We start from the raw sequence: 26,222 nt of genomic DNA, 5'->3' as shown, positions 1-26,222 counted from the left end.
ACTTGGGGCACATTGTCTCGGGGGTGACCCTGGACCAGGTGTCCTGCCTTCCTCTTGCTCCATGAAACAGCTTTCCTCATCCCGTCAGCCTTTGCTACAGTTGTAGCGGAAGGCGGTTCTAGTGTGGGGTCTCATCTGGAGGAAGGAGATGTAGGTTAGGGGTCTGGAAGGTGAAGCAGCCAGGCCCAGCTGCATCCTCAGGGCTGAGCATGTGGTCTGAGCAGTGAGCCGATTCTGTCTAAGCTGCCACTTCTCTGTGCACTGCTCGGTAGGTAAACAGTCCCCTCCTGCAGGAGGAATGCATTCTGCTGAAAGTCGTCTCAGTGCCTCTTCCTGACAGACTCAGTGAGTCAAGGCTCCTGCCTCCTATTTGTATAGAGGGAAGGGCCTGGGCCGCTGGCTTCTGGCTCTTCACGCAGCCAGCAGCTGACCCTTTTGCAGGCGCTGGCTGTCCTTCGGAATCAGGGGCCAAGAAGACACCTCCTGCTTTAGCCGCCCCAGCCGTGTCCCTGAAGCTACAAGTGTGTGTCGGGGCGTGGTGAGCCCAGGCCGCCTTGCTGCTCAAAGGCCGCTCTTGGCAGCCGTGGAAGAGTGTCGCCTGCACACAGCTGTTATCTGAAAATCATTTTCTTGATGTTATTTCTACACTTTGAGAAGGGCCTGTCACACTTTTCCCGTTTTCTGTCAGCAGCAGGCATCTAAGGGCGGCATGCCAGTTTGGGGAAAAACAAGAAAAACTGCCGTTCATATGAAGGTTCACCTTATCTACTGGTACTTATGTGGGCGCTTCTCTCCCCTCATCTTGACCCCCCCTTTTTTTTGTCCTATTAGTTAGTAGGTGCTAACTTATTAATTCGTGAGGGCATTCATATACTGAGGACCTCGTTATTTTACCCTCAACCCTAATGGCTAAATATTATTTCCATTTCACAGATGAAGAAACTGAGAGGTTCAGCAACTTGCCCAAGCTCACACAGCTGGTGAGCAGAAGGCTTTAGACTCAGATCCACTCACTCTGAAGTTCTGGGTCTGCTGCCTCCAACATGTGCAGAAATATTGGGATGCCTGTTGAATTTGGGGGAAACCCTCAGGTCTGTTTGTATCTATTATCGTCCAGTTCCCTTAATACTGGGTTATAATTTGGTAGCACTTTTACAGTTAGACACGTGACTTCACCACATTTGAACCTCAAGGTAATTTTTTTAGATAGTAGCATTTTATAAATGGTGCAACTGCAGAGCAGTGATTCTGAGTCCCCCCTGCCCCCACGTTTACGTGGTCAAGTTCAGTGGCAGAGTTAAAACAGGAAGCTGTGTTCCCCAAACTTCCTGACATTTTTGTTTAGCCATATACATTTTCACTATTTGATTTGGCGAGTACATAGTGCATTCAGTGTTAATGAAATAGTATTCATAATAATAGTAATTATTAGTAATCAGGATATAGTAGTAAACATGAACTTGAGATCAGAAATGCCAACAAGACACCTTCTCCTCTTTTGCCACAAATAGATTTCCCCCACATATTTTATATGTAGTTAGTGGGTCCCACACAGTTGGCTAATTATTGAGCTCTAAGTAGGTTGTCTAGATGACTCCGACACAGGATTTGAGAAATCTGCATAGTTTTCCATGATGCCAACCCACTGGCCAACTTTTAAGTAGGATGGCAAGTTAGTTTCTTCTCAAGTTAAAAAAAAAAAAAAAGTGAGTTACTCCACTAGCTTCTAGATAAATATGCAGTTTCCCTCTGGGATGGGTTGACCTTGGACTTTGGGAAATATGTTATTTTTAAAATATAAAGCATTTTGAAAAGAATCCCTGTCCAACCCATTTTCCTGTGTCGAGATATATAATTTTCTGTGCCTCCATTTACCCATTTTAGCAAATGAAGTCCATTTGGATGACTAGCAGGAACTTCAGGTGGTTGGAGGGGGGAGAGGAAGAAAACCCGCCCAAACCGAGAACCTCAAACTGCATTTTATGAGCAAGAATTGTGCCAAAGAGTTGTATAAGAAGGAATGACATCTTAGATGAGTAGGTCCCCCCCCCCCCCCGGGGCAGGGGCATTTGCTATGGCACCAGGTGTATACACTCTGAGTTTAGCAAACTCATCCAATGTGTTCTTCCTTAGGTATAAAAATAAGTCCCCTCCCTACTTGTGTTGGTCATTCTGGAAACTAGAGCATTCCAAGGCAGAGTGAGAGGTTGTTACCCTGAGAAGTGTCCCCTTGGCATGTTGCTGTTTTCCTAGGGGTGAAGGTAATCCTACGTAGCCAGCAGTGCCCTTGGAAGGGCTCTGGGTTGTAGGGCAAGAGGAGATGGGAATGAGGACCCCCGATGGCAGCAAAAATGGAGATAATCATTTTAAGTTTGGCACTTTGGAATCTCAGCCCTAAACTTAATGCTTGCCAGGAAAATCTAATCTTGGAAGGCGAATCTTAGTGTGGGTGGAAGTGTGTCTCCTTCTCAACCTGAACTTTGACTTTGAGTTCTCCACTTGTGGGGAGTTTGGGTCAAACCTAAGGAGTCTTTGGTCTTACCTTTCCCCAGTTTAAATGTTTTCTGTGACTGAAACTGGGCAGGTCCTCTTCTGTAGGTGGTCATCATTTTATCTCCTACTACTGCCTGGTGTGGGAATGCAGAGAGCTGAGTCTCTTTTTACTCTGGGAGGCCAGAGTATCTCCACATCTCTGTATCATCTCTCTTCCTCCTGAGTGAGCTGCCTCTTCTTAGGAGAGAGTGGGAGAGTTCATGAGCTCAGGTTTAGAAAGTACTCTAGAGTCATTGGTGATGCAAGAAACATTATTAAATTAGGGAGAGATCTGATACAGAGTTACAATACTGAATACATAAACTAAGGGTGAGTCATGTGTGTGTGTACAGGAAATGCGTCCTTGATTTCACGTCAGATCAAGAGTTCAATCTTGCACCTTCCTTGCCTCCTAATGGAAACCAAACATTCCTCAAAACTGCTGGGTGCTTGTTTTTGGTCTTTGTATGAATCTGGGTTTCAGTTTGCAGGAGTGAGGGAAATAAATTGCTTTGCACCAATAATCAACTTTCTTAAACAACCTTGTGAGCTTGGTTTATTAATCCCCATTTTTAAAGTCAGAAATTGAGTCTCAGAGAGGTTTAATTAATTTTCCCAAGGTTCTAGAGTTCTCAGGTCATACATTTGAGCTTAGATCTTTCTAATTACAAAGTCCTACCAACTTAGAATCTGTTTGGAGGGAGAATTTGCTACCATTCTCATCAGAGGCTTTGATCGTTGGAACATTTTTTTGTGCGTTATGCTGTTTCAGGATCCTCATGATTATCAGGGTAAGGAAGAAAACATTCAGTAGATCTATAAATATCTACCATTGGGATGTGTAATACAGAGAAAGCTCCCCCCACCAAAAAGTTCCTACAATTGTCACCATGCATTTTCAAATTCAAAATGCACGAATGAAAAGTCGCTAACTCAACTCACCAACTTATGTACAGAGCTGGGGCTTTGGCCCCCATTTCCCAGATTGGGAAATCGAGGAATGAAGTAAGAGCCCCACCCTTGCTTGAGAATTCTCCAGGGAGGGGATATTCAGAGGCACAAGTCTAGGCCTTGAGGCCACTTGATGCAACAGGAATGTTTGTAGATAAATAAACACACATGGAATGAATCAATGTCTACACAGCGGACCTGCAGTTAACCTCTGATTCAACTGAAGTTGTTTTTTTGCTTTTTTAAAAAATCAAGTATCTACTGCTTTATTTCTGGATTTCTGAAGGTTTCTCTTAGGGGGGCTTTGTGGCTTTCCACGCCCTCACCTGTTGTCTCCTATGATGGATGGGCTGATGGGGGGAAAAGTGAAATGCCTTCCTAGCTTTAGTGTCTCCAAAGGATCTGGGGTGCTGGATGAACAACAACAACAAAAAATTATTTTTAAATGAGATTGGGCCCTGGCGACTGCCTCTAGGTTCATAGGTTTCGGTCAGGCTGCTCTGCTCGCAGACATGCTGCAGACAGCGAGCAAGGAGCAAAGATGGGTCCAGTCTCTGGTGGCCCTCTGCTGCCTTGCTTTCTAAGAAGAGAATATTTTCAGCATTTTTATGGGCACACCAATTCCATGGAATTAATATTTGAATTTCTAAAAGCTGGTGGTGCAAGATAGGTTCATCCTACGCAAACCAGTCACAGATCTCTTCGCAGATCTTCTCAAAACACCTCACTGCAGTATATACCCTTTTCAGTAATTTGTTTTTTCTGTTTGCCAGGTGGATTTGTGTGTGCCCCAAGTTTCTTCCCATCATCTTCAGATCTCTCTCTATTCTCTTTTCCCCATTTGGTGGATGAGACATCTTAAGTCCAGAAGGGGATTTACATTAGGTTGCTCCGTGGAAAGTGATCTTTGTCCCCAAATCACAGTCTGCCATTCCTTATGTGGGTGACGAGGGTGTCTCTCACTGCAGGCACCACGGTGTCCTGAGAAGGGTAGGGTTGATGTGAGCTAGTCCTGAGTTTGAATTCAGGCCCTCTGCTTACTAATTTGTCCTTAAGCAAAGCATTTAACTTCTGTAAGCCTTGTTTTTTCTGATCCTTACAACAGAGATTCGAATAAAGAACGGTCAGGGCTGTTGTCCAGGTTTGAGATAATTCGAGACAATACTTCTCCACTGCCACAGGGTCTCAGTAAATGTTATTTTATCATTATCTTGTAGGCCACCGTGTTCATTGCTGACAGCGCTCTTATGACTACAGTGGTTGTTAAAACTGTGGTTACTGTTAACCTGGTTACAGAAAATTTTCCACTCGACACCCCCCTAACCAGCGGGCCAGAGCAGTCCCTGTGGCCAGTTAGCAGTATCTTCTTCCTCTCACGCATACTTAACCAAACTTGAGCTAGGGCTTTGGTCACGTTTCCAACCTGAAAGCATTATTCACAGGCACTGCCCCTGCCTCGTCAACAAGGACGTTTCTTGGAATTGCAGTTATCAGGAAGGGCATAGAATGATTTTAGCTGCATAAGGACTCTCCTCTTTGCCCTGGAAACCTTTCTTTGCTTGGGAGCAACCTTAGGCTTCTGAGGTCTGGGACGGAACCTCTGCTACTTGTAAAAAGATCAAGCCAGGAGGAGAGCTCACTCCTTCCTGGGAAGGTCAGGCCAGTGAATCCGTTTGACAACCTCCTTAAGATAATCAGCCTCAGGACTGAAAAATCCCACTTTCTTTCCTCTCTGCAGGCTTCCCCTCCTGTCCCCTGCAGATGCCTCTTAGATCTTCCTAGTTCTAGCTGAGTGTCCCTAAAGTGCTTTGTATCTGAAGACGTCTGTAGGAACCGTGCACCCCTGGAGCCTGCCTGTGGCCGATTGGAATGGTTGATTTACATCCAGAATCTGGCCCCTAGAAAAGGGGATCCTGTGTCTTTAAACAGCTGTGTGCCAGTGTGTGTAAATGTGCTTGCTAATCCAGTGACTAATTCAGTATATTATAAAGCAGCGATGAGCAGGCTGCCAAGGCAGGGCTGTATCCCAACTGGAGTGGGGTGTAAGGCTCAGAGAATTCTTCCTTGAATTCTGCCACACCACTCTCTGGAACGGACTCGAAATCTCATCTGTCTGCTCCCTGCACCAGAGTCAGCACTTGCCTTCCTCTGGTTCCTGTCCTGCTCTCGCCTGCCTGTCCTCTTTCCTCCTCTCCCTCCCTCCATTCCTTGGGTTCCTTTATTTACTCATCTGAGGGTGGAGCTGTGCTCATTCTGAGTCAGGGCCACGGAACCAATCAGAACTGCTCTGGGGCATTCCAGGGGACAGAACTCATGATCCCTCTTGGAAAAGAATTTTCCAAAAGATCTCTTTTGGTCACAGTGCTGTGACTGCACCTTCCTCGGGTTCATGTCCAGTGAACCTGGCGGGGGTGGGGGTGGGGGTGGGGGTGTTGGTTTGCCTGAAGCTCTGTTCTGTCTGCCATTCCTTTGTCTCCCTCCAGGGGTGGGGAGAGAAACGTCCAGAAAGAACCTAGCCTGATGGAGATTTGTTTTCTCGTGAAAGCCTGATAGACCCAAGTCTGAGTGCTTGGGCAGCGTCTTCTGAGGACATCTTTGGGTTAGGGGACCGTGAGGTGTTCTGCTTCCTCCTGCTCTGTGGCCCTCCCTCCCAGACCTCGCCCAAGTGGCCCCGCCCCGGAAGCTGTGGACCCCGAAAGTTGTAGACACTGCGAGTCTGGAAGTGGACCTTGCTGGGCTTCTCCCGTAGTCTCCAGAGAGCAGAGCCGATCTGCTCTCTTGGGAGGCTTCCACATGCCAGAGTCCAAACCCCTCCGGCTTCCCTTTCCCTATAATGCCATCTCTTGGAGGCGTACTTCACACTTTGACCCCCCTGTTGTCTCGCACCCCTGACACGGGACATCGGCAGGCCTTTTCCTGCCCCCTTCCCCGAGGCTTCTGGAACCCAGCTCTTGTCTCACTTCGTCTCCATCGCGAAACCTTTGGTCTCAGTCGTCGTTCTGTTGCTCATCACGAGATGTGACTGTGGCTATTGCTGGTCTGCCTGTGTGAGGTTTGTTTCTCCCATGAAAAGGGAAAATCCAGGTGAAGGGTCTGTCTCCCAATCACCAGGGTGTTGCTTGGCTGGTAGAAGGTGGCTCACTAGTTCTTTAAAAAAAAAATATATATATATTATATATTATATATATTATATATTATATATAAGACTTATATATTATATATAAGACTATTATATATATATATATAATATATATAATATATATTTTAGATTGAGATTTAATTTGAGATTTAATTTCCATAACATAAGATTCACCATTTGAAAGTGTACAGTTTGGTGGGTTTTAGTGCATTCACAGAGTGATACAGCCATCACTGATACATAATTCTAGTACATTTTCATCACCCCCAACAGAAAGCCCATAGCTGTTAGTAGACAGTAGCTCTTTTCGAATAAGGGAATGCTGGCAAGGCCATCCAACAGAGAACGTGAGGAGGTGGACCCGTGTGTCTTGATAAGAGCTCACACTACTCTCCCCTGATGCTCTGTGCACTTTGCTGAGGGGAGGGCTATCGGCCTGTCCACCGGCTGTAAGGGCCTCCTCACTCGCTGCTGCCTCGCTAGGCAAGCCCCAGCTCTATTTTGGTGGCTCCCTTGCTTCGGCTCCACTGTGCAGTGAGCCAGTGGACGTCTAGGCAGAGATAATGAGTGCTTTCACCGTCTGCATGCAGACTGTTCCGTCCCAGAGCTGAGGGCTGCGGTGGCTGCAATTTCCTAATGGCTTCCTGATGAGGCAGAGCCATTTATTAGCGGCGGATGAGGGCTGAGGGCTGCACATCTCAGTCTCCCCTTCCCACCAGACCCGGGCAGATGGAGAGTGGCTTCTGCTCCCTCCTCCTCTTGCATTGATCACTTTTTCTCTGCTCTCCACCCGTTGGCCTCTCACACCCATTGATCTGGAGATTGGGTCTGCCTGGCGACTTCTCAGCCACGAGGGTTTGCCACTGGGTGGGCGACGCTGTGGGGCAGTGGTGGGGTTGTCAGAAGGTTTGGGGCCATGAGGAGAGGCTTGTTCTGAAAGGAGCGAGGGAGGGGGAAAAAAAATAACCTGGAGAGGTGAAGAGATCATAGTTAAGTGTATTTCCCCTAAGTCCTTAACTCCTTGCATTCCAAATGGATTTCATTTAGAACTGGAGCTGCTGGTGTTGCTTTAGGACATGGACATTGAGTCAGACATATGGACTCATTAATCAGAAGCATCAGATTCAATGCACAGGCCAGTGCCCTTGATTTTATGTGCTGGCTCCATTGGTGGGGTTTGTTGTCACCCCTCAACCCTCTCACTGTGTCTCCATTGCTCTATTTGGAATACCAGCGGGACTGGAATGGTAGCGTTCTAGAACCTTTGAATAGCATAGTGGTCATCTGTTCTTTCTTTCAGTGCTTTTTAGATAAAAGTCAGTAGATCACTCAAATTAACTGCTGCCTTCGCTCTGTCTGAATTGGTGGGAACAGCACCCTCAAGTTTTAGAGCTGTTAGACACAGTGGTATCATGCAATTGAAGTTAGGTATTAAAGGTTGCTTGCTTTATAGTTCCTGGTATTCAGCTGGAATCTTCCACTCCAAGGAAACTAAGGTAGAGGCTGACAACTGACATTGAAAGCTTATAGTCTGGAGCGGGAACAGGTAGCATCATGGGTCTGTATAGTCCCGAGTCACGTTTCTTAGATCTTTGGATGGATTGTTCCTCTTGGGTTCTTGGGAACTTGGAGAAGGGCAGTGTGTGTCCATAAGGACACCACTTTATAGTGGTCAAGTTATGAGGAAGACCAGCTCTTTCCCAATCCACTGCTATGAGTAAACAGCAGGGGTATGGAGGAAAAAAAAAAAATATGGGACAAGGAGTCAAGAGGTCTAAAATTAATAACCCTGTGACCAAAGGCAAGCTGATGTCACCTCTCCGGGTTTCATTTTCCGCATCTGTAGAAGAAAGGGTTTGATCTAGCTGACGTCTGAGTTCTAAGTTTGTGTTCCGGGAATAGTGTAAGACCCCTGACCAGTGACAGAGCTCGGCTCCTCCTCCTCTATACCCACAGCCTGCTTTTCATTCATCTTATAATTACGTCGAGTTGCCAGGAAGAAGAGCATCCCTCCAAGGAGTTGTTTTACAGAGAATTCTATGAATTCTTCTTTCCTGCTTTTGGGCCCCAGATAAGGCTTTATGTGTCATATAGCTATAGCGAGGTTGGTAAAGAGGAACAGAGAGCCAAGGAAAAGTGTGAACACACAAGTAGAGTGGATGGGACGATAGTTACTGCCCAACTATAAAAAAGGCCAAAGTTGAAGATATAGGGGCTAAAATTACAGATTAGGTAGGTCTAAACAAACCTTGGAGTAGCCTCAGATGATAGGTTTAGCAGTGAACCCAATGGTTTCCGGAGAATACCCATAATCCCTTTGAAGCTGTCTCTCCGGGTCCTGAGTCTTAGCAGCTCAGGGAACTTGAGCCTGTACCCTGCAGTTATTAGCTAAATCCCTCAAAGCAACAGGATCTCTGATTCCTCATTAGGAACGTGCATTTGGATTTACTAAACTGAGTGTGACTTTTAATTAATGAGCTGTTGAATCCATAAAGTCTGATGTTCTGAACTACAGATGTTCCCCATTCGGGCCGTGCCATCGGTCTTTGGTGCATTTTATCTGGCACGCAGGCATTTGGGAAGACAGATAGGTCTAGAGAAGGGCTGTCCCCAGCACTTGCCAAACATCTGATGGGTGGGAATTGTTGCATCTCCTCTGATAGGGTGGGAATGTGTGTGTCTCTGCCTTCTCCCCCTGACTTCCATATGGCTCCCATGTTACTCTCTTGCCCTTGGAGCAGAAGGGAATCTTTAGCATGTTGAGAGCATGTTAGGGATGGGGTGGGGGAGTCAAGGAAGCAGTGTTGGGGTGAGTTTAGTAGAGCAGGAGAGGTGGTCCACGAGCCCACTTAGATCTTGGTTTAGGCGGTCCATTGTCTCAGCTGGGTTTCAGTCTTCACCATCTGCCTGGAAGGAAAGATGTACAGGAGTGTTTGCATGTGGTGGCCTTGTACAGATTATCTCAGTTAGCCTGTCATTCAGGTTTCTTAGACCATCCTCGGATGACCGAAACCCTGAGTGTCTTGATGCAGGTCCTTCTGAAGTCACCGAGGAGGGGTGGGGTGTTGAAGGAACATAGCGCCTCAAGTTTAACTGGTTGCCGGCGGCACCTTCTGCAGCCAGGTCCAGCGCTGGTCTGCTCGGGACTTCAGCCTTCACATCAAGCAACGTTGTCTCTAGTTCCCTGTGAATGGGGTGACAGGACCCGGGGTATTCTCAATGACACACCCTCAGCTAGTTCAATGACAAGGAGAAAAATGGTCTTATTTGGGTTCTTTTCTGCCTCCTTAGTGTTGGTCTTCTAAGAACAGGGAGGGGAGCTGGTGGTAGGAACTGGCAGGCGTGAGTAAGAAGCTAAAATGACTCCTCAGGGGATCTCTGTGAAGCCCTGAATTTCATGCCTTTGGGAGATGCCAGCTTCGCACTCCTTCTAGGAGGCTGTCAGGTTGGACTGGATCCAGGAGACACAGTTGCTGGCTACCGGTCGCCCGTGGATGCTGAAGGCCGTCAGGGGAAACAGACAGTGCAGTGGGGCGGCAGGGGGGCCGGCCACAGGGCTCACTGCTGGGTCCCCCCTCCTTCTTCTCTGGCTCAGCTCTGTTCGTCTTCATTTTGGTATCTATCACAGGCTGATGTGGCCGCTACTGATCTTCTTTAGTCAGCCTCTTGGAGGATTAAGAATCTAAGTAATGTGCTTAACTATGTTATACACCTGAAACTAATACAGTGCTGTATGTTAACTATACTGGAATTAAGATAGAATAAAAACTTAAAGGAAAAGTGGAACCCTATAAAAGAAAAGTATCACAGGAAGGAATTGATGATCACGCCAAAGTGATGTTAGAGCAGAAGATGACCTTTCCAGAAGAGAGAGACTGTCAGAAGAGGAGGCAGAGATCTTCATGAGACAGGAGACACAATCTGTGCATTTCAGCTCCTAGCCTGTTTATGCTAGCTCCCAAGAAGTGAGGAGGGAACTTCCCCACAGAAAAGCTCTTTTATAGAGCCCTGAGATGAGTGTAATGAACAGATCTGATAGGACTCTTGTTCCAGGAACCCTAGCATTAACCTCCATCTACCGGTTAGTCTTCCCTTGACATCCCCACCTTCCTTGAACCTCTGTAGACAAAGGCCTTAATTGCCTTGGGCCGGGCTGAGCAGCAGTTCCTTTTGTGACCGGGCCTTCTCAGCGGTGTCTGTATTTTAGCAGTAGGCAAGCAAACTTATTTACTTGGTTAAAGAGATCCTTTAGGCTAAGAAGAAACTATACAAGCAGCAAAGGAGCCTGTTCAAAGGAGGCAGCATTCTTGGTGACCTCATCTTCCTCCCAGCTCTGGTCCAGTTGGAGCTGTACATACAGGGCAGACTTCCAGTTCCTCCTGTCTGGGACTAACAGTGGCAGATATAAATAGACCAAGACTTTGTCTGTAGCCATTGTTCTCTAAGTGCCCATTGTTTCTGGATGCAAAGTGACTGTAGGGCTCTCTCTAAGCACTCTCTCTCATTCTCCTTCCTGCCCTTCCTTCTCTCTCTTTTTCCCTCCCTCCCACCCCCTCCCTCTCTGGGTGTCTTTCTCTATCTCTGTCCTGCACAGATCTGAATCCAAGCTCCATTTTCCTCTGCTGCCTTTCCACTTGTCTGGCACTTAGGGAGAACCTGGGGGGAACTGGCCTCTCGTTGGACGCATCATCTGAATCTATGAGCTTCGTATTTTTGTTCCAATGAAGCTTTTGCCCAAGTCTTTCCATGATATATTTGTGGTCAAGTTGAGGCTACATGGATCCAACCATAGTAAAATCAGGAGGATTTGTAACTGGTCGAGCTACTGTACCCAAAACGGTCTTGATGATTGTGTGTCAGAATGATGTGTGGTCTCTGCTGTTATGGGGCTCAGGACTTGGTCATTGCCTTTTCAACATTTTTATCAGGGGTTCGTATCAGAGAAGGATAAAGAAAACATACTTATTAAATTGCATATGGGGCAAAGCTAGTGGGAAGGGGACAGCTTTGTGATGTAGGGATAAGAACAAACGAGGTCATGTTCAATATGGATAAATGTGAAGCCTTCCACTGAGGTTAATAAGATTCAGTCAACAGGTAGAGAACTGGCTCAGCTTCGGTGTACTTTGAATGGCTTTTGTCGTGTAGCTGTTGGAAAACTCAGTGCTGGTCTGTACCCACAGAAGTGAGTGGTATAGGGGAAGGAGGAGGTCTCATTTCCTCCTGAGGAGCACGGTGTTCGCCTGGGAATGTCCCTGATGCCTTTGAGGAACATGGGCATGCCAGAATGCTTCTGGATGGGGGGATGGACAGAATCAGCCCGTCATGAGTGCTTGAAGGCACCGCCAAGGAATTTAAAAACCTGGATAGAACTGGTGACAAAGGGATGTTAAAGCAGTCAGGAAACTGATAGATGAAGAAAGATGAAACTTGTATGCGTGGTTTCAATCCACAGAAGGAGGGACAAAGCCCTCCTTCTCAGAGGAGAAGTTCTCCTCCTAGAACTCATTAGAGGGCAGATTTGAACTCATTGCGTGTAATCGTTAAGAAATCATGATTGCAATCCATAAAGAAAATTGAATGGCTCAAAAGGGACAGAGCAATTGAATGTCTTAGCAAGTCAGGTGGCATCCTACAGGACCACTGGGGTCCTTCTGGGAAGCATAGTGTTTGTTTGGGTCTCAGGTCCGATCTTACCTGTGATTGTCATTACTCGTTCACCCATTGTCCTTTGTCCATCTGGGGACCTTGGGCTACATATGTAGAGTGTATCACGTCCCTGGCTGTGACCTGCCCTGTTGAAAATCTTTGTCCCTGTACTGGGAAAATGGACTATGTATTCTTCTTTTTCATTGTGGTTTCTCTGGGTTGAAAGCAGACAGTTGCACTGTGTGAATGTGTATGAGTATGCTTTTTCCTTCTCTGTCCAGATTTATTTATTAAAAGAAAAACACATCTGCATAAAAAAGCCTTAGAACACAGGAAGAATGTCCACTTTGTTTTTCTTTCTGTAGCACCAAGACATGTGGGGTTTCAGCTTCCTCCAAGGGGTTTTTGAAGACTGGCTTTCATCTCAGACAAGGCTTTTTCCCATTGGAAAAAACGGTCCTTTTTTGGTTTAGAAATGTATTTATATAATGTGTAAATAAATAAGAAAGTCGAGAGAGAATTTCCTTTCAAAATTTATGGAAAAATGCTGCTTTCTGAACATCATTAATTGGAAGGTGCTGGCTCTTCCCAGTCCTCTTCCACTCTGCGCTTTGGCCTTTATTCTGGTTTAAGATTTCCCAGTATCTCCTGCTCTGTGCCCTCTTTCTTTCCCTCTCTCCTTCTCTGCCATCTGCCTTCCCTGCCAGCTCTTCCCCTCCCACTCCTCTGCCAGCTCCTCCCTGTCTGCCCATCCCCCCCAGCTCCCTCCACCCCCATCCCTGCCTGTGGACCCTGCCGCCCAGCCTGCGCCCCTCTTCCTTCTGCCTCTCCCGGGCTAGCCTTCAGTGACTAAAGCCCTCACTGCAAGAGGCCTGTCTCTGTGTTTGTTTCCTGCGTGGGAGGGAGAGGCAGGCCTTGAGAAAACAGTTCAAAAGTGCAGAAAAACTTTACCTCTTCCAGCCTAAATAAACGGGCTCCACTCCATTTGTTTGCCCAGATTTTTCCTTTGCCCGTGGAGAAAACGCCTCATCTTCCACCTTGGCCAGCCTGGCCTTCCTGGTGATCCTCATGAGCACCCCCTCACCCCCGCCTCCCGCCATGCCTGTCTTGCCCCCAGATCAGGGTCAGGTGGGCCCTGAGCCGAGCGGATTAGGGTAGAATGTGTGGTGAGACTCCTCAGCTCTGGTGATGTGACTGCTCTCTACAGAGGGTCTCAGGGATTGAGGTGCTTTTCTTCAACGGGAGGAATGTTCTCTATAATGAAAATGATGGGGGGAAACGGAAAGAAATGTCCTGGTGTTCAGCATTTCTGCCGGCCCTGCTTTACCTCTGTGAATAGGTCTGGGTACAAAACAATTGGCTTTGGTATCTGAGGATCTGGGTTTGTGCACTGCTCGGACCACTGCACTGGCCTGACCATCTTAGCAAAGTCACTCAAGTGACCTCTGCGAGCCTCAGTGTCCTCACCTATGTGGTGGAGATAATGCCACAAACCTGGTTGTTTTCAGGATCATGTTAGAATATGGGGGAGAAGGTTCTGTAAAATGTGAGATTCTGTTCTGATAACAGTCCTGAAAAATTAAGGGCAGGAGGCAAGTGAAGTGAAAATAAATTACTCAGCCCCCAATTAACCAGAATCTCCAGGGCCTCAGGGGGGAGGCATCAAAGGCCCACGTGTGAAGTTGAAGAAGAGGAAGCTGGGATTATAGCAAGATGGAGCCTGTCACATATCTTCCCGAGTCTTCTTCAGTGGGGTGATCCTGGGCCACGTTGGCACCAAAAGCCTTATGATCCCGTCATAAGGATTTTAGCTGACTGCAGGGCTGGAGTTTGGCCTCACTTAGAGGTGTGACAGAAGAGTCCATAGGAGATCCTGTGACCATCTGCAAAGCTTTGGGGGACGAAAGGGGCCAATTCAGGCTTTCCTCCTGAGTAATATGGAAACCGGGCTCTGTGTTTTTCTCTGTATTTTCTATGACAAAGAATTCACATAGTTCTGGGAGATTCAGGACTTGTAAAATGTGTGGTGTGGTGAGAGTCAAGTATAATCATCTACATAGCAAATGATATGAAGCGTGAGACATATGCAGTAAATGGTTTGAAAGGATCATGTTAGAACTTTTGATTATTTAAAATACTCTGTTGTGCTGTCCCTTTTTATGCAGGGATCCGAATATCCACAATCAAAACACTATTTATTTATTTATTTATTTATTTATTTATTAAAGATGTTAAGTGTACTTATTTTTTTTTTAAGATTTTATTGTTATTTATTTGACAGAGAGAGAGAGAGATCACAAGTAGGCAGAGAGGCAGGCAAAGAGAGCAGGGGGAGCAGGCTCCTCACTTAGCAGAGAGCCCGACGTGGGGCTCGATCCCAGGACCCTGGGGTCATTACTTGAGCTGAAGGCAGAGGCTTAACCCACTGAGCCACCCATTTGAAATCGTTAGAGTGTCTTTCATTGAAGGGCACGTGAATGACGAGGATACAATGCAGCTTGGGTTTGGCAAATTTCAAACACCTAGAAAAGGGTTTTGAGCCCCAAATTACAATTTTGTTTTGTGCCATATTGACTCTGAAATGGCACTCTTAGGGCCTTTTGGAAACCAAAAGGCTTCTTAGGTGCGCTGGATCCTGGAGCTGTGAGGTGTTGTCCTGGCAAGGCACATTTGAGATGATAATTGCTTCGGAACAGGTTTCCCCCTTAACAGACTGGAGGGTGCAGAATAGGTCAGAAATTAGTCTGTTCCATTAAAGCAAAGAGCCAGATTGCGGAGATGTCAATTTCCGTTGACATCTCAGAATCGGATTTTTGTGTTCATTTTTTCTTATTTTCTCAGTTGCTTCCTTGTACCTGGGAAAATTGCCAGATTCCTTCTCCTTGCTGTCTCTCAAAGCATTAGGAAGTAAAATTGTGTATTTTTTCTTGTAGTCTTGATATTTTACAAGATGCTTTTTAGTTCTGTCCAAGTCACTGGTTACGTACTGAGCACCTCCTAGTAATGAAAATGATGGGGGGAACGGAAAGAAATGTCCTGGTCAGGTGGGGAGAGAATCCCGGATAATGAAAGAATGCTCCGTCTCGTTGCTCTTGGAGACCTGTCCTCGTGCACCTTCTCTTGCCAGGGCTGCTAGAAAAAATGCAGAATTGAGGACTCATTCCAGCTGGGCACACTCATTCAAATATTTCCTCTTTCAGGCCATGTGCCCAATGTGTAGGGTAGGAGAGTTGAACTACTCTTAAGTAGAGAGCAAGAAAATTTAGCTGCAGGACCCAGGGGGCAGTTCTGCTTTCTGGCTCCGATTCTGGAACGGAAGAGCCTCTCTGGGTTTCCCTGAACACCTGGAATTAATTTGGATTTTGCTCTGACTTCGAAACATTTGCTGAGGTGGAGGATGGTGGAGGGCGTAGGAAAGAAATAAATCCAGTGATTAAAAATAGCTTTGCATGTCAGGTGCCTGAACGGATTTGGGAACATGCCTGCAATCCCTTTTGTCTGGCAGGTTTGAACTCCGGCGCTGCCGAATTACAACTGCTTTCATTTGTTTTTCCTGCTCCCCTACCATGTAATGGTCAAGGGCTCATTGGAACCATGTGTGAGCCTGGTGAGTCACCAAATCCTCAGGACTTCAGTGGTAATAATGTGTTAAAACTCCTTGTGGGGGATGGGGCAGGGGTGGATGGAGGGAAGAAGGGAGAGCACTGAAGTCACTTCCTACAGATGTTCAGATGTTCAGAAGCCCTCTCCGCAGGCTTCTTTCCCAGGCCCAGCTGCGGGACCCGCGGCCGGTTTCCCAGTGCGGTGGGGAGCATGCTTTGCCTCCCCCGAGGCCACCTCTCTTGTCCCGTGGCAGCTTCCGGCCGAGAAGGAGCATCCACCTCGGAGGTGGCCCCGGGGTACCCAAGCCCTTTGTACTCTCCGGTGGCAGTGTGCGTGGGCAGCAGGGCTTAGAGGCTGTAACTGGACACTGGCTTGCCTTTTTGGTCAGCCTGGTTGTTGGAGGGCAAATTGGGGATTTTTCTGTACTACTTCTTTGGACTGTTTTTTTTAATTGTCGGGTGACTTGTGGGAGACTAGGTATTAAGAGGAGGGCAGAAGCCTGGTTGTAGTTTTTCCTAACTGATAGGAATCTGTTTCAGAGCTCCTGGTGGTGTCCCCTTATGTGGGGCAGCAATGGACTGTTGGGTAGAGAAGGGTGGTTTCAGAAGGGGCGCTCAAGCCCTACCTTGCTCCCTGCTTGCCAGAGCACCGCCTTGCCTGTCCCTCATCTCTCTGTCCCATCATTAGGTCTGTGAAAATAGAGCTGAGGGGCTGGGGAGGGACATTTATTTCCCTTCTTTGCGGTAACCTCAGCCCAGAGGCTTTGTGGATTAGACCATCGCCCTCCGCTGGAAAGCCTGCCTGCCAAGTTTCTAGGGCCTTTCACAGGAGTGAAATCACACCACAACCAGTGGGAGAAAGAGGACCCTGACAGGTCTCTTGATCCCTAGTTCTAATCCACCATCTGCGAATGAGAGAGAGAGAGAGCAACAGAGACGGGATTTGAGATTCCCTGTCACACTGTAATGAGATATTAGTGTCTTCATGGGGTAAGTCCTTTTAGAGACCAGGAACAGCTTTCCAGGGACAGTCAACTCTGGGTCAGAGTTTTTTCTATTTCTATTTTTCTATTTCTATTGATCTAAAGGAGTAAAGATGCCTTCTTTCCCACACTGGGACTTTCTAGGCGGCTTGGCACTGCCCCTTGGATTCTCGCCAGTGTCCCCAGCCTTTTCTTGCACAGTTAGAAGGTCATGCAGACGTGAACCGTTAGGAAGAATGATCCCCGTGCTCGCTGCTTGTAGGACAGGGGAATCCAAGGTATTGGCTTTCCATCCTGATTTGAGCTCCTCTTTCTCTGATCCAACGACTTCACTTTCCAGATAAAGGCAGTGTTGCTTTCAGACAAGCTCTGTGGTTCAGATGGGCTGTTAAACAAAATGTAGACCTAGCTGTAAGCACCGTGAAAGGTAATCTGAAGCCTTATTTTCCTTTTCCATGAATTTATCTGTCTCTTGTCAGCTTTCCTATTATGATCCTCCTTTATCTAGAGAATGTCTGCCTGACAATAAAATGTTTGTGCATGAAATGACATGTGGTCCGGGATTAGCTTTATAGTTCTTCAGTGTGTAGGGAAGGAGATGAATTAGGAACGAGTAGTGTTGATAGATTTCGAATACGATTTCATTGTACTCTTCCCTCCGCTTTGGTGGATGTTTGAAAATTGCGATAAGGGAAATTAAAAATGTTATTCAACATTAACCTAGAACCTATTAATAGACTTCTTTTTAGCAAGACACTGATTAAGTGACTTATCCAGTGTGATTATATTAGTGGCAACACTGAGATAAGAGCCCATGGATTTTGACCAACAAGCCAAGGCAAGCCCCGTGCACGCCCCATTATGTCTTTTTCTTTTGTCTTCAGAATTCTCTTTCCAGCTGGGACTATTGTTCTATTTCCTCCTGGGATGGACCAGAAGGCTTCTTCTTGGTTTCTTTTCACTTTAAGAAACATGTTTCAGTAAGACTTTATGTAACTAATTAACCTTATATTATGCACACAATTGCCCATCAAGGTGACTCAGGGGTGAACACAGACAGAGAAGGAAGCCAGGTTGTCATTTAACCTGTGTCACTTCGTATGGAAGGAAGGAAGCGTCGCTACCCATAGTCCCGAGACAGGACAAGATTACAGTCGATTCTGTAAATGGCTTTTAATTATGTCTTTATGGAGCTAGCTCCATAATTCTGGATTTGTTCAGTCCAGGAAAGATTTTAAGTTTTTAATTATTTTCTCAAATGTATCTAACTTTCCAACTAACAAATAAAAGTCCCATTTTCTCTCTCTGAGTTGTCCAAATTTTATTTTCCTTGGATCTCTGATCTAATCCTATTTGCTGCAGCAGTGGAATGGAGTAGGAAGAGCTTGAGTTTAAGAATTGAAAGACTGAGGTCCAGCCCTGTGATTTTACACAAATCTCTTGATCTCTCAGAGCTCTGTTTCCTCATCTGTAAAATGGGGATCCAGTAGTACCTCCCAAGGACTCTTGGAAATTTCATGTGTGATATCATGAAATAGTATTCATGAAGGGTCTTAGTGGACCATAAACTGGTTTTCAGATGTCAGGCATATTAGCCATTGTTGTTGTTTCTTGCATGCTGCTCTTGATGGGAAAAGTAACCCCCCCAACCCGCGCCCTCCCTCCCCACAGATAGTATCATCATGGTAACCTGCTAGGGTTTGGCCAGTTAAATGGTTGTGCAGACTGGAATAATTCACCTGGCATTTCTAGTTCTTAGCTTTGTTTCTCATCACCTAACCCTCAGATTCAGATCCTAGATGCTCTGCTTTATTGTGTAGTTTGAGGAAGGTGAGGAGAGAGACATTTAGGTCAATAAGGTGCTGTCCTGACTTCTCCTGGGACAAACATCACTTCTGGCATAGAGTCTATGTAACCTGGTTGATGTGAGCCATTTGGTTCCAAACAACTGAACAGAATGTCATGAAAAGTCACATGAAAACATCCTGGACAGGTTCTTGGACATTGAACAGCCCTTACCCTTGACTTACACATAACTGAATTAAAACCGTTGTTCTGCATTTGACTTAAAACATCCTTGGGGTTGCATATAAACTTTTGTTCAGGGTCAGGCCACAATGCAAAATGAGCAGATGTTTCCCTGCATTCAGAATGGCCCAGTTCGTTATGCCCCTACTAATTCAGGGAGTGCTCCCTGCTCATTTCCGACTCGATACTGTGCCGTCTTGCTAAGATGAGAGTTTGGGCCTGTTACTCATTCACTGGCTTCTGTACAATTCTATTCTCTGAAACTTAGGGTGATTCTTATAAATACTAACTCACATTTAGGGTCCTGAGGGATAATTGCTGGGTAGGAAATCCGATATGCTCGTAAACGTTTTCAGTTTCCCATGTGTTGTGTTTAGAGTCTCTACTGTATTGGGGTAATATATCTTCAGGACAGGTTCTCAGCATTTTGAGACAAATGTGTTATTTGAATTTAAGATACTGCAATTACAAATATTAACACAAAGGCAATTTTAGTACTTGTCCATGAAATACAGTTAGTGAATTTCCGAGATGGGGGGGGTTGATTAATTTCTACATGCCATCCTTCAAATTAGAAATATTTGGTACCTGATGCAAAAATATTATAACAGACCGTGAGCTAAAATGTGGCAGGAATAACAGAGAGGCCTGTTTGGGCTAAACTAGGTCGGATTCTCCATCTGTGTAATGATTTTGTTATTGTTGTCAATCAGTGTAATTAGCACAACTGCTGTGATTACAAACTAGCACCATAGGTGGAATTTTTGCGTTCATATTTTCTGTGAAGACAATTTAATCTTTTAGATTAATGTCTGATTCCAAATATGATTATTCATCATCATTTATTTTTTTTTATTTTTTTAAGATTTTATTCATTTATTTGACAGACAGAGATCACAAGTAGGTAGAGAAGCAGGCAGAGAGAGAGGAGGAAGCAGGCTCCCTGCTGAGCAGAGAGACTGATGTGGGGTTCGATCCCAGAACCCTGGGATCATGACCTGAGCTGGAGGCAGAGGCTTTAACCTACTGAGCCACCCAGGCGCTCCTATTCATCATCATTTAAATGCAATGCCCGGGCTACTACTGATAAAAGCCAATCCTGGCTAATTGTTCATTCACTTAGAGAGGGGAGGGTTTGCATTTTTTTTTTTTTAAACCAATGCTCCCCACTGTTTAACAAGGGAGAAAAGCTCTTACTTTTCCTGTCTGAATCCTTTGTGTCCAAGGGCAGTAACATGCCTTCTCCTGAGCTCATCGAGCCCAAATGCAGGTGTCCCAAGTGTATGGGGTTGGCCTCCACCGGCCAGCTGGGCTGTGAGGCTGTGAGCACTTTTCCAAGAGATCCAGCAGCCAGGGGCAGAGCTGATGGGCATGGCGCAGGCGCAGCTGACAGCATGTTGACCAGGCTTTTGGAGATGGCATTGAGGTAGACAGGCAAAAGTATTCCAGCTGCTTCTCTTGGAGAGAGCAAGTGAGAGCCTGGAAGGGCTGGTTCCCTAACAGGAAGCAGGAACCTGCATGGAGTGTTGTCAGGCCAACGGTCCCGTCCAGACCATACTGTCAAAGTGTGCAGGGTTATAGGGAGCAGACTCCAGGAAACCTCTTTCTCAGGCTTTCTGCTGTCATCCTTGGCCTTCACTTCCCCTTGGCATCTTCCATGTAGGAGATGCCTGGGGCCTCCTAGCCAATCCCCTCCTTCAGTTCCAGCCTCTAGCACAACCATTGTGCCTTTGGCAGGCCTGTATTTTCCACATGTGTTGTCCTGGCCAATTTCTGCCATCAGTAAAGTTCTTTTCATCGAATCATAAATCAGTGGTGGGAACAAACACACAAAACAAAACCCACACAGTTCAAGTTCATGCATTTGTGTTGGACAGGAGTGAAGGGAAGGGAAGTTGACTCAAATTTGGAAAACAGTGGATTCACTAAACATTTGTTGATTGACTCCTGTGTTCTGCCCTGTGCTAGGAGGCCAGGATGCTTTCAAAAGGAATGTTCTTGGGTGAAATAAAAAGTCCCTTTCTCTGAGGTGACACCAACTTCTACTCTAAGTGGAGACATTTCTGGACCTGGCACTTGGCTGTTCTTGGGTGTGTAGAGTGGGGACAAAGGGGGCAGTATTGATGTCTTTCTTGGTGACTCATTTGATGATTACTCCATTGTTTGAAGGGCTAGATGTTATGTAATCAAAATTTTATCCCCTCCCCCATTTTTCCCTCTTAACAATCTGGGATTTTCCATCATTTTGTCAACCTTCCTGGAGGCATGTTGATTTTTCCACTAGATTACTAGATTTTTTTGGGGCTTGGCCCAGGGCAGCCCAAGCTCTCCCCTCCCTAGAACTTCAGATCCACCCTCGGTGGCAGGGCCTGGGGAGCAGCTGCTGTGAGCCCTTCTGTGCTTTTAGGGGAGAGCTGGACTGCAAGCTGTTTCCTGAAGGCATCACTCACAGCAAACCAGAGAGAAAGTGCTTGCTCTTCTCTCTTGCAATGCAGTTTCCGTTCATTTTGACGTTGAGAGGCAATTTATTTGCTCCTTTTTTCAGAGATCACCAGTCATCATCTTTTCCCTTCTGTGTTTCCATGAATTCAGCCAGTACACATACAGATGTCCAGGGAATTTTTTTTAACTGGTCAGGGAGCTGGGATGGCTAGTTGAGGAACACCAATGGCAGCATTGCCTGGAACCCAGCCATTGTATAAGTCAGTTTCATATGATACCCTCAAGACCCAGGGTGAGGAAGAGGGCTTCTGGAAATTACTACAGCAAAGTATACCACTGCCCTAAGATCACGCCATGGCTAGTAGGAATTCTCAGGTTTTTTTTGTTTTTTGTTTTTGTTTTCCTTTTTTTTTTTTGCCCATGAGCTTTTTGTGGGAACTTGTACTTAAGGTGAATACTGGGGATTTTTAACCTGAGCCATATTTATGTATCTTTGCTTTGAACATCATCTGTGATTACAAGAGGGATTGGACATAGAGATAAAAATAGAGATGGATGTTGCAAAGGATGACACGTTCATGGGCGTGCAGAAGTTGATCCTTCACTCTTCCTCGCCACCTTCAGGGTAGATATTACCTCTCATATGCACTTCAACTTCATCCTCTTACGCTACCTATATCGCCATCTCCCTTTCACCACAGCTACTGTAAGAACTTTTTATCAAGTGTTCCCACTATTCCTAGTTATCTGCTCAACCCTTCTTTACCAAATAGCTAAGGTGATCTTCTCTCTCTCTCTTTTTCCATTTTTATATTGTGATAAAATATACCTCCCATAAAATTCAGCACCTGAACCCTTTTTAAGTGTGCAGTTCAGTGGTGTTATGTACATTCATAGTGTGCACAACCGTCAACACCATCCATCTCCAGAACTTTTTCCATCTTGTAAAACTGAAACTTTGTTCCCATTAAATAACAACTCCCCGTTCCCTTCTCCCTCCAGGCTATGGCAGCTACCATTCCCCTTTCTGTCTCCATGAATTTGATTATTTGAAGGACCTCATGTAATCTGTCTTTTGGTGATTGGCTTGTCTCATCTAGCCTAATGTGAAGGTTCATCCACGTCATAGTCCATGTCAGAATGCCCTTCTTTAAGGCTGAATACTACCACCTTGTATGTATATACTACTTTGCTTATCCATTCATCTGTTGATGGACACTTGGGCTGCCTCCACATTTTAGCTATCGTGAACAATGCTGCTGTGAATAGAGGTATACGAATCTATCTTTAGGACCCTGCTTCAGCTCTTTCAGGTATATCGTGAGTTCCTAAAACTCAACAACAAAAACCCAACAACTCTATTAAAAATGAGCACAACCCTTGAATTGACATTTCTGCGGAGAAGATACAAAAATGGCCAATAAGCACATGGAAAGATGCTAACATTAGGGAAATTCAAATCAGAACTACAGCGTGGTACCACTTCATGTCCATTAGGGTGCCTTAAAAAAGCCCACGCTTACCTTGCCACCTCCTCTCAAGCAACTGTCCTCCTGGTTCCTCTGCTCCTACTGCATTGATCTTTTTGATACGAAAATGGGCCAGATTTCCCCTCCTCCCCCCATTTCCTAAAGTTCGTTTGTGCTCCTCCTGTTGTCTAGGACTGTGGTTCTCTAATTGGGTGGTCATCAGGAGCCCCTGGATTGTGTGTTAAAAGCACAGATTTCTGTGCTCACCTACCCCCTCCCAGAAGTTCTGATTCAGGAGGTCTGGAGTAGAGCTGAGAATCTGAATTTTTAACAGTTTCCCGGTGATGATGATGATGATGATGCAGGTGGTCTGGGGACCACACCTGGGGAATTCTGGTCTAGAATATTTTTTCTTTTTTAAACAAGTATGCATGTTTTAGATCTCAGGTCAAGCATCTCTGTTCTCCTAAGGGAGGCCTTTTCCGAGTCCTCCAGACTTCCGGGAATTCTTGTTCTATGTTAACCTCTCATTTTCTGCATCTCCTATGAAACCCGTATTGATGTGTTTGAATGTTTAATTGTATTAACTAGTTTTATAATGCCTGACTTCCCTGCCAGCCACTGATATCCAGCTTCATAAGGGCAGAGATCATTTCTGTCTTGCTCACTGCTTGCTTCCCTAATTCCTTGCACAGAGCGAGTGCTCAGTGATGATGCATTGAATGAATGTTGTCATTTCCTTTTCATGGAAGTAGGTAGCCACATTAATTCTCTCAGTGAATGTGAAGGTTGATCAGGGGCTATGACTGAATTAGTAAAGCTTTGCAGAAAGAGTAAGCATTTTTTAATTTTTTATTATTTTTTAATTTTTGGTCAAGGATGTAGAACATTCTAGTCAAATGTCAGTTTTGATTTTTTTTTTTTTTTAGGGGCTTAGCACACTGTGGAAAGCCCCCCAAATTTTACCTGCCCTAGTGAGGACGTTAGTACAGTTATTTCTCAGATTGCCTTCTTCAAGCCATTCAAACCCTGTTACCTTTTATGGGTGGTTAACTACCTAGTAGTTTTTTAAAACTGAGGTACAATTAGCTTATATTAGTTTGAGGTATACGACATAATGATTTGATGTTTGTATCTGTTGCTTAAGGATGACTACAGTGTCTAGTCTTTATCACCTGTGTTGTTTTATTATTCATCTATTTTTTTCTTTACAGATATGGAATGTGCTGATGTCCCACTCTTGACTCCAAGCAGCAAAGAAATGATGTCTCAAGCATTGAAAGCTACTTTCAGTGGTTTCTCTAAAGAACAGCAACGCCTGGGAATTCCCAAAGGTGTGTTTTGTTGTTGGGAGAAGAGAGGGATGGGATCAGACTTTTGGGTGAGGTTAGTTATCTCACCTGCAGTGTGAGACCGACATTATGACTAACCACTTCCGTCAGCCCCTGGAGATGGTGGCAGACGTCTCCTAGAACAATTGTAGACCCATGCCAGTGCTTCCCCATCTCCCAGGTTTTGACACTGCCATCTTGGTCTTGGACAGTGGTTCCCAAAGTTGTTTGCACACGAGATTCAGGACTTGAAGAAGTCCCACAGCTCAGGCCATGTCCCAGGCCCATGAAGTTGGAATTCCTGGTAATTCCAGAGCACAGTCGAGCTTAGAAAACAGTCTTAGAGTCATTCAGGGCCATCATTGGATGAATTTAGTGAGCTACATTTCTTGGAATTTAACTGATTGCTCTTCTCTTTTCCATGTGCTTTGGTGAAATGTGTTTATGCATGGGTCTTCTCCTCTGAAAGGGTTTATTCAGGGATGTAAGGGGACTGGAGTTGTCAGAAAGGACAAATGACTGGAGAAACTTAAGCCTCCAGCTGGCAACATTTCCTGAGCAACTGAGAGCAGAGAGAACACTTTTCTCTCGAGTCACAGTGACCCGTCTGCTGCCTCCAGCCCAGTCACACCCACATCTTAGACAGAGTCTGTGAATGTACCTCCAAACCTTTTCTCATGTATATACTGCTTCATCACAAACCTCCGCTGACAGCAATGCCCAACATCCTATTAGCATCACAAAGCAGAATCAAGTGAATATTGACCTTGGGTTTTCTAGCATCTCATAAAGTCATCTGCTGGATTGAAGGGGGTGGGATGGAGCTGGGCAGCAGGTGCATTGTGAGCCCTGCAGCTGGCCTTCCTGCCATCCTTGGAGCTCTGAGAGCGCCACGCTGGTTCAGTCGTGCTCAACCCCAGCCACGCGGGAAGAGCATGTCTTGCCTGTTCTCTGATGCTGCTCCACGCTTGTAGGGTGTCTGGTATGATGAAATCAGGTGCCTGATAATGCTGTTAGGACTAAGGATCATTTGAATGGCCTACTATTACTAGTTGCTATGATTATGACTAGCCATCGTTAGCGAGGATAAAAATGATTAATTCTAATGTCTAAGGTCAGTCATGACAGTGAAGAGCAGGAATAGGAGGGAGCAGTCTCCAGAACGCGCTTGACTTTGTTCTTATTGCTATGAAAGACATCATTCTGTTCTTTGGTCCTGGGCTTTAAAAAAAAAAAAGAAGCCTCATGAAAGTAAGGTTGTGAGAGAGGAGGTTCATCAGCCTCTGTCTGAATAGAGGTGTGGGGGGGTCTACTCCTGTCTTACTTTTTGGCTAATGGGCATGATCTCCAAGCTTGCAGGCCAAGGATGTTGAGTGTGGGGCAGAGGGAAGGTTATGGAGAGTGCCCCATGACATGCCTTTATAGGCTGGTGCTTCCTAAACCTGTGAATCAGAGAACAGATCGTTCAGTGTCCTCCCTGAGGCCTGGGCAGGAGGGAAAGCCTGACCTGCTGGGTCTTCATTTGATCTCTTTCTTCAGACCCCCGGCAGTGGACAGAAACCCATGTTCGAGACTGGGTGATGTGGGCCGTGAATGAGTTCAGCCTGAAAGGTGTGGACTTCCAGAAGTTCTGTATGAATGGAGCAGCTCTCTGTGCACTCGGGAAGGACTGCTTTCTCGAGCTGGCCCCAGACTTTGTTGGGGACATCTTGTGGGAACATCTCGAGATCCTGCAGAAAGGTAAAGGTGTGGGGAGGGAGTGAGGAGGAAGCCGTGTGGGGTTGCTGCTGCGGTGGGTGGCGGAGGATACCCGAGGGCGGGACATTCATGCCAGTACCTGTGGGTATCCTATCGCGGCGTATACTGTCTCTGTAGACACGCCCGGCTGGTGTGCAGCAGGTGCTCAATAAATGCAGCAGGTGCTCAATAAGTGTCAGTTTTTTTCTTTTATGTATTGGAGGTTCAGATTTTAACGTTTTGCAAGATGGCACTCCCAAGGCATTTCGCTAGCCAGAATTCTAATCCCAGTCCTTACCTTGGACTCATGGGCTATTCGAGCAGGGTCAGCAGCCAGCTCCCAAGACAGATCGTTGGTT

The 26,222-nt window shown here is 45.9% G+C and overlaps 1 protein-coding gene across 4 annotated transcripts in view; it reads left to right on the top strand.

Moving 5' to 3' along the window:
• The window catches only part of ETS1 (ETS proto-oncogene 1, transcription factor), a 129,377-nt gene that overhangs the window by 71,514 nt on the left and 31,641 nt on the right, over nt 1–26,222 (top strand). For 3 of the 4 annotated variants that reach the window (XM_082683935.1, XM_082683936.1, XM_082683937.1), the window contains 2 exons: nt 24,010–24,129; nt 25,666–25,866. In XM_082683935.1, coding sequence (XP_082540061.1) covers nt 24,010–24,129; nt 25,666–25,866 — 321 coding nt within the window. Of the gene's footprint in view, nt 1–15,776; nt 15,879–24,009; nt 24,130–25,665; nt 25,867–26,222 lie in introns of all 4 variants that reach the window. The other variant, XM_082683938.1, reaches the window with a different exon arrangement.

This window comes from Mustela nivalis (assembly GCF_964662115.1).
Source record: "Mustela nivalis genome assembly, chromosome: 9".
Classification (NCBI taxonomy): Eukaryota; Metazoa; Chordata; class Mammalia; order Carnivora; family Mustelidae; genus Mustela; species Mustela nivalis.
This window is presented reverse-complemented; position numbering and strand designations above follow the sequence as displayed.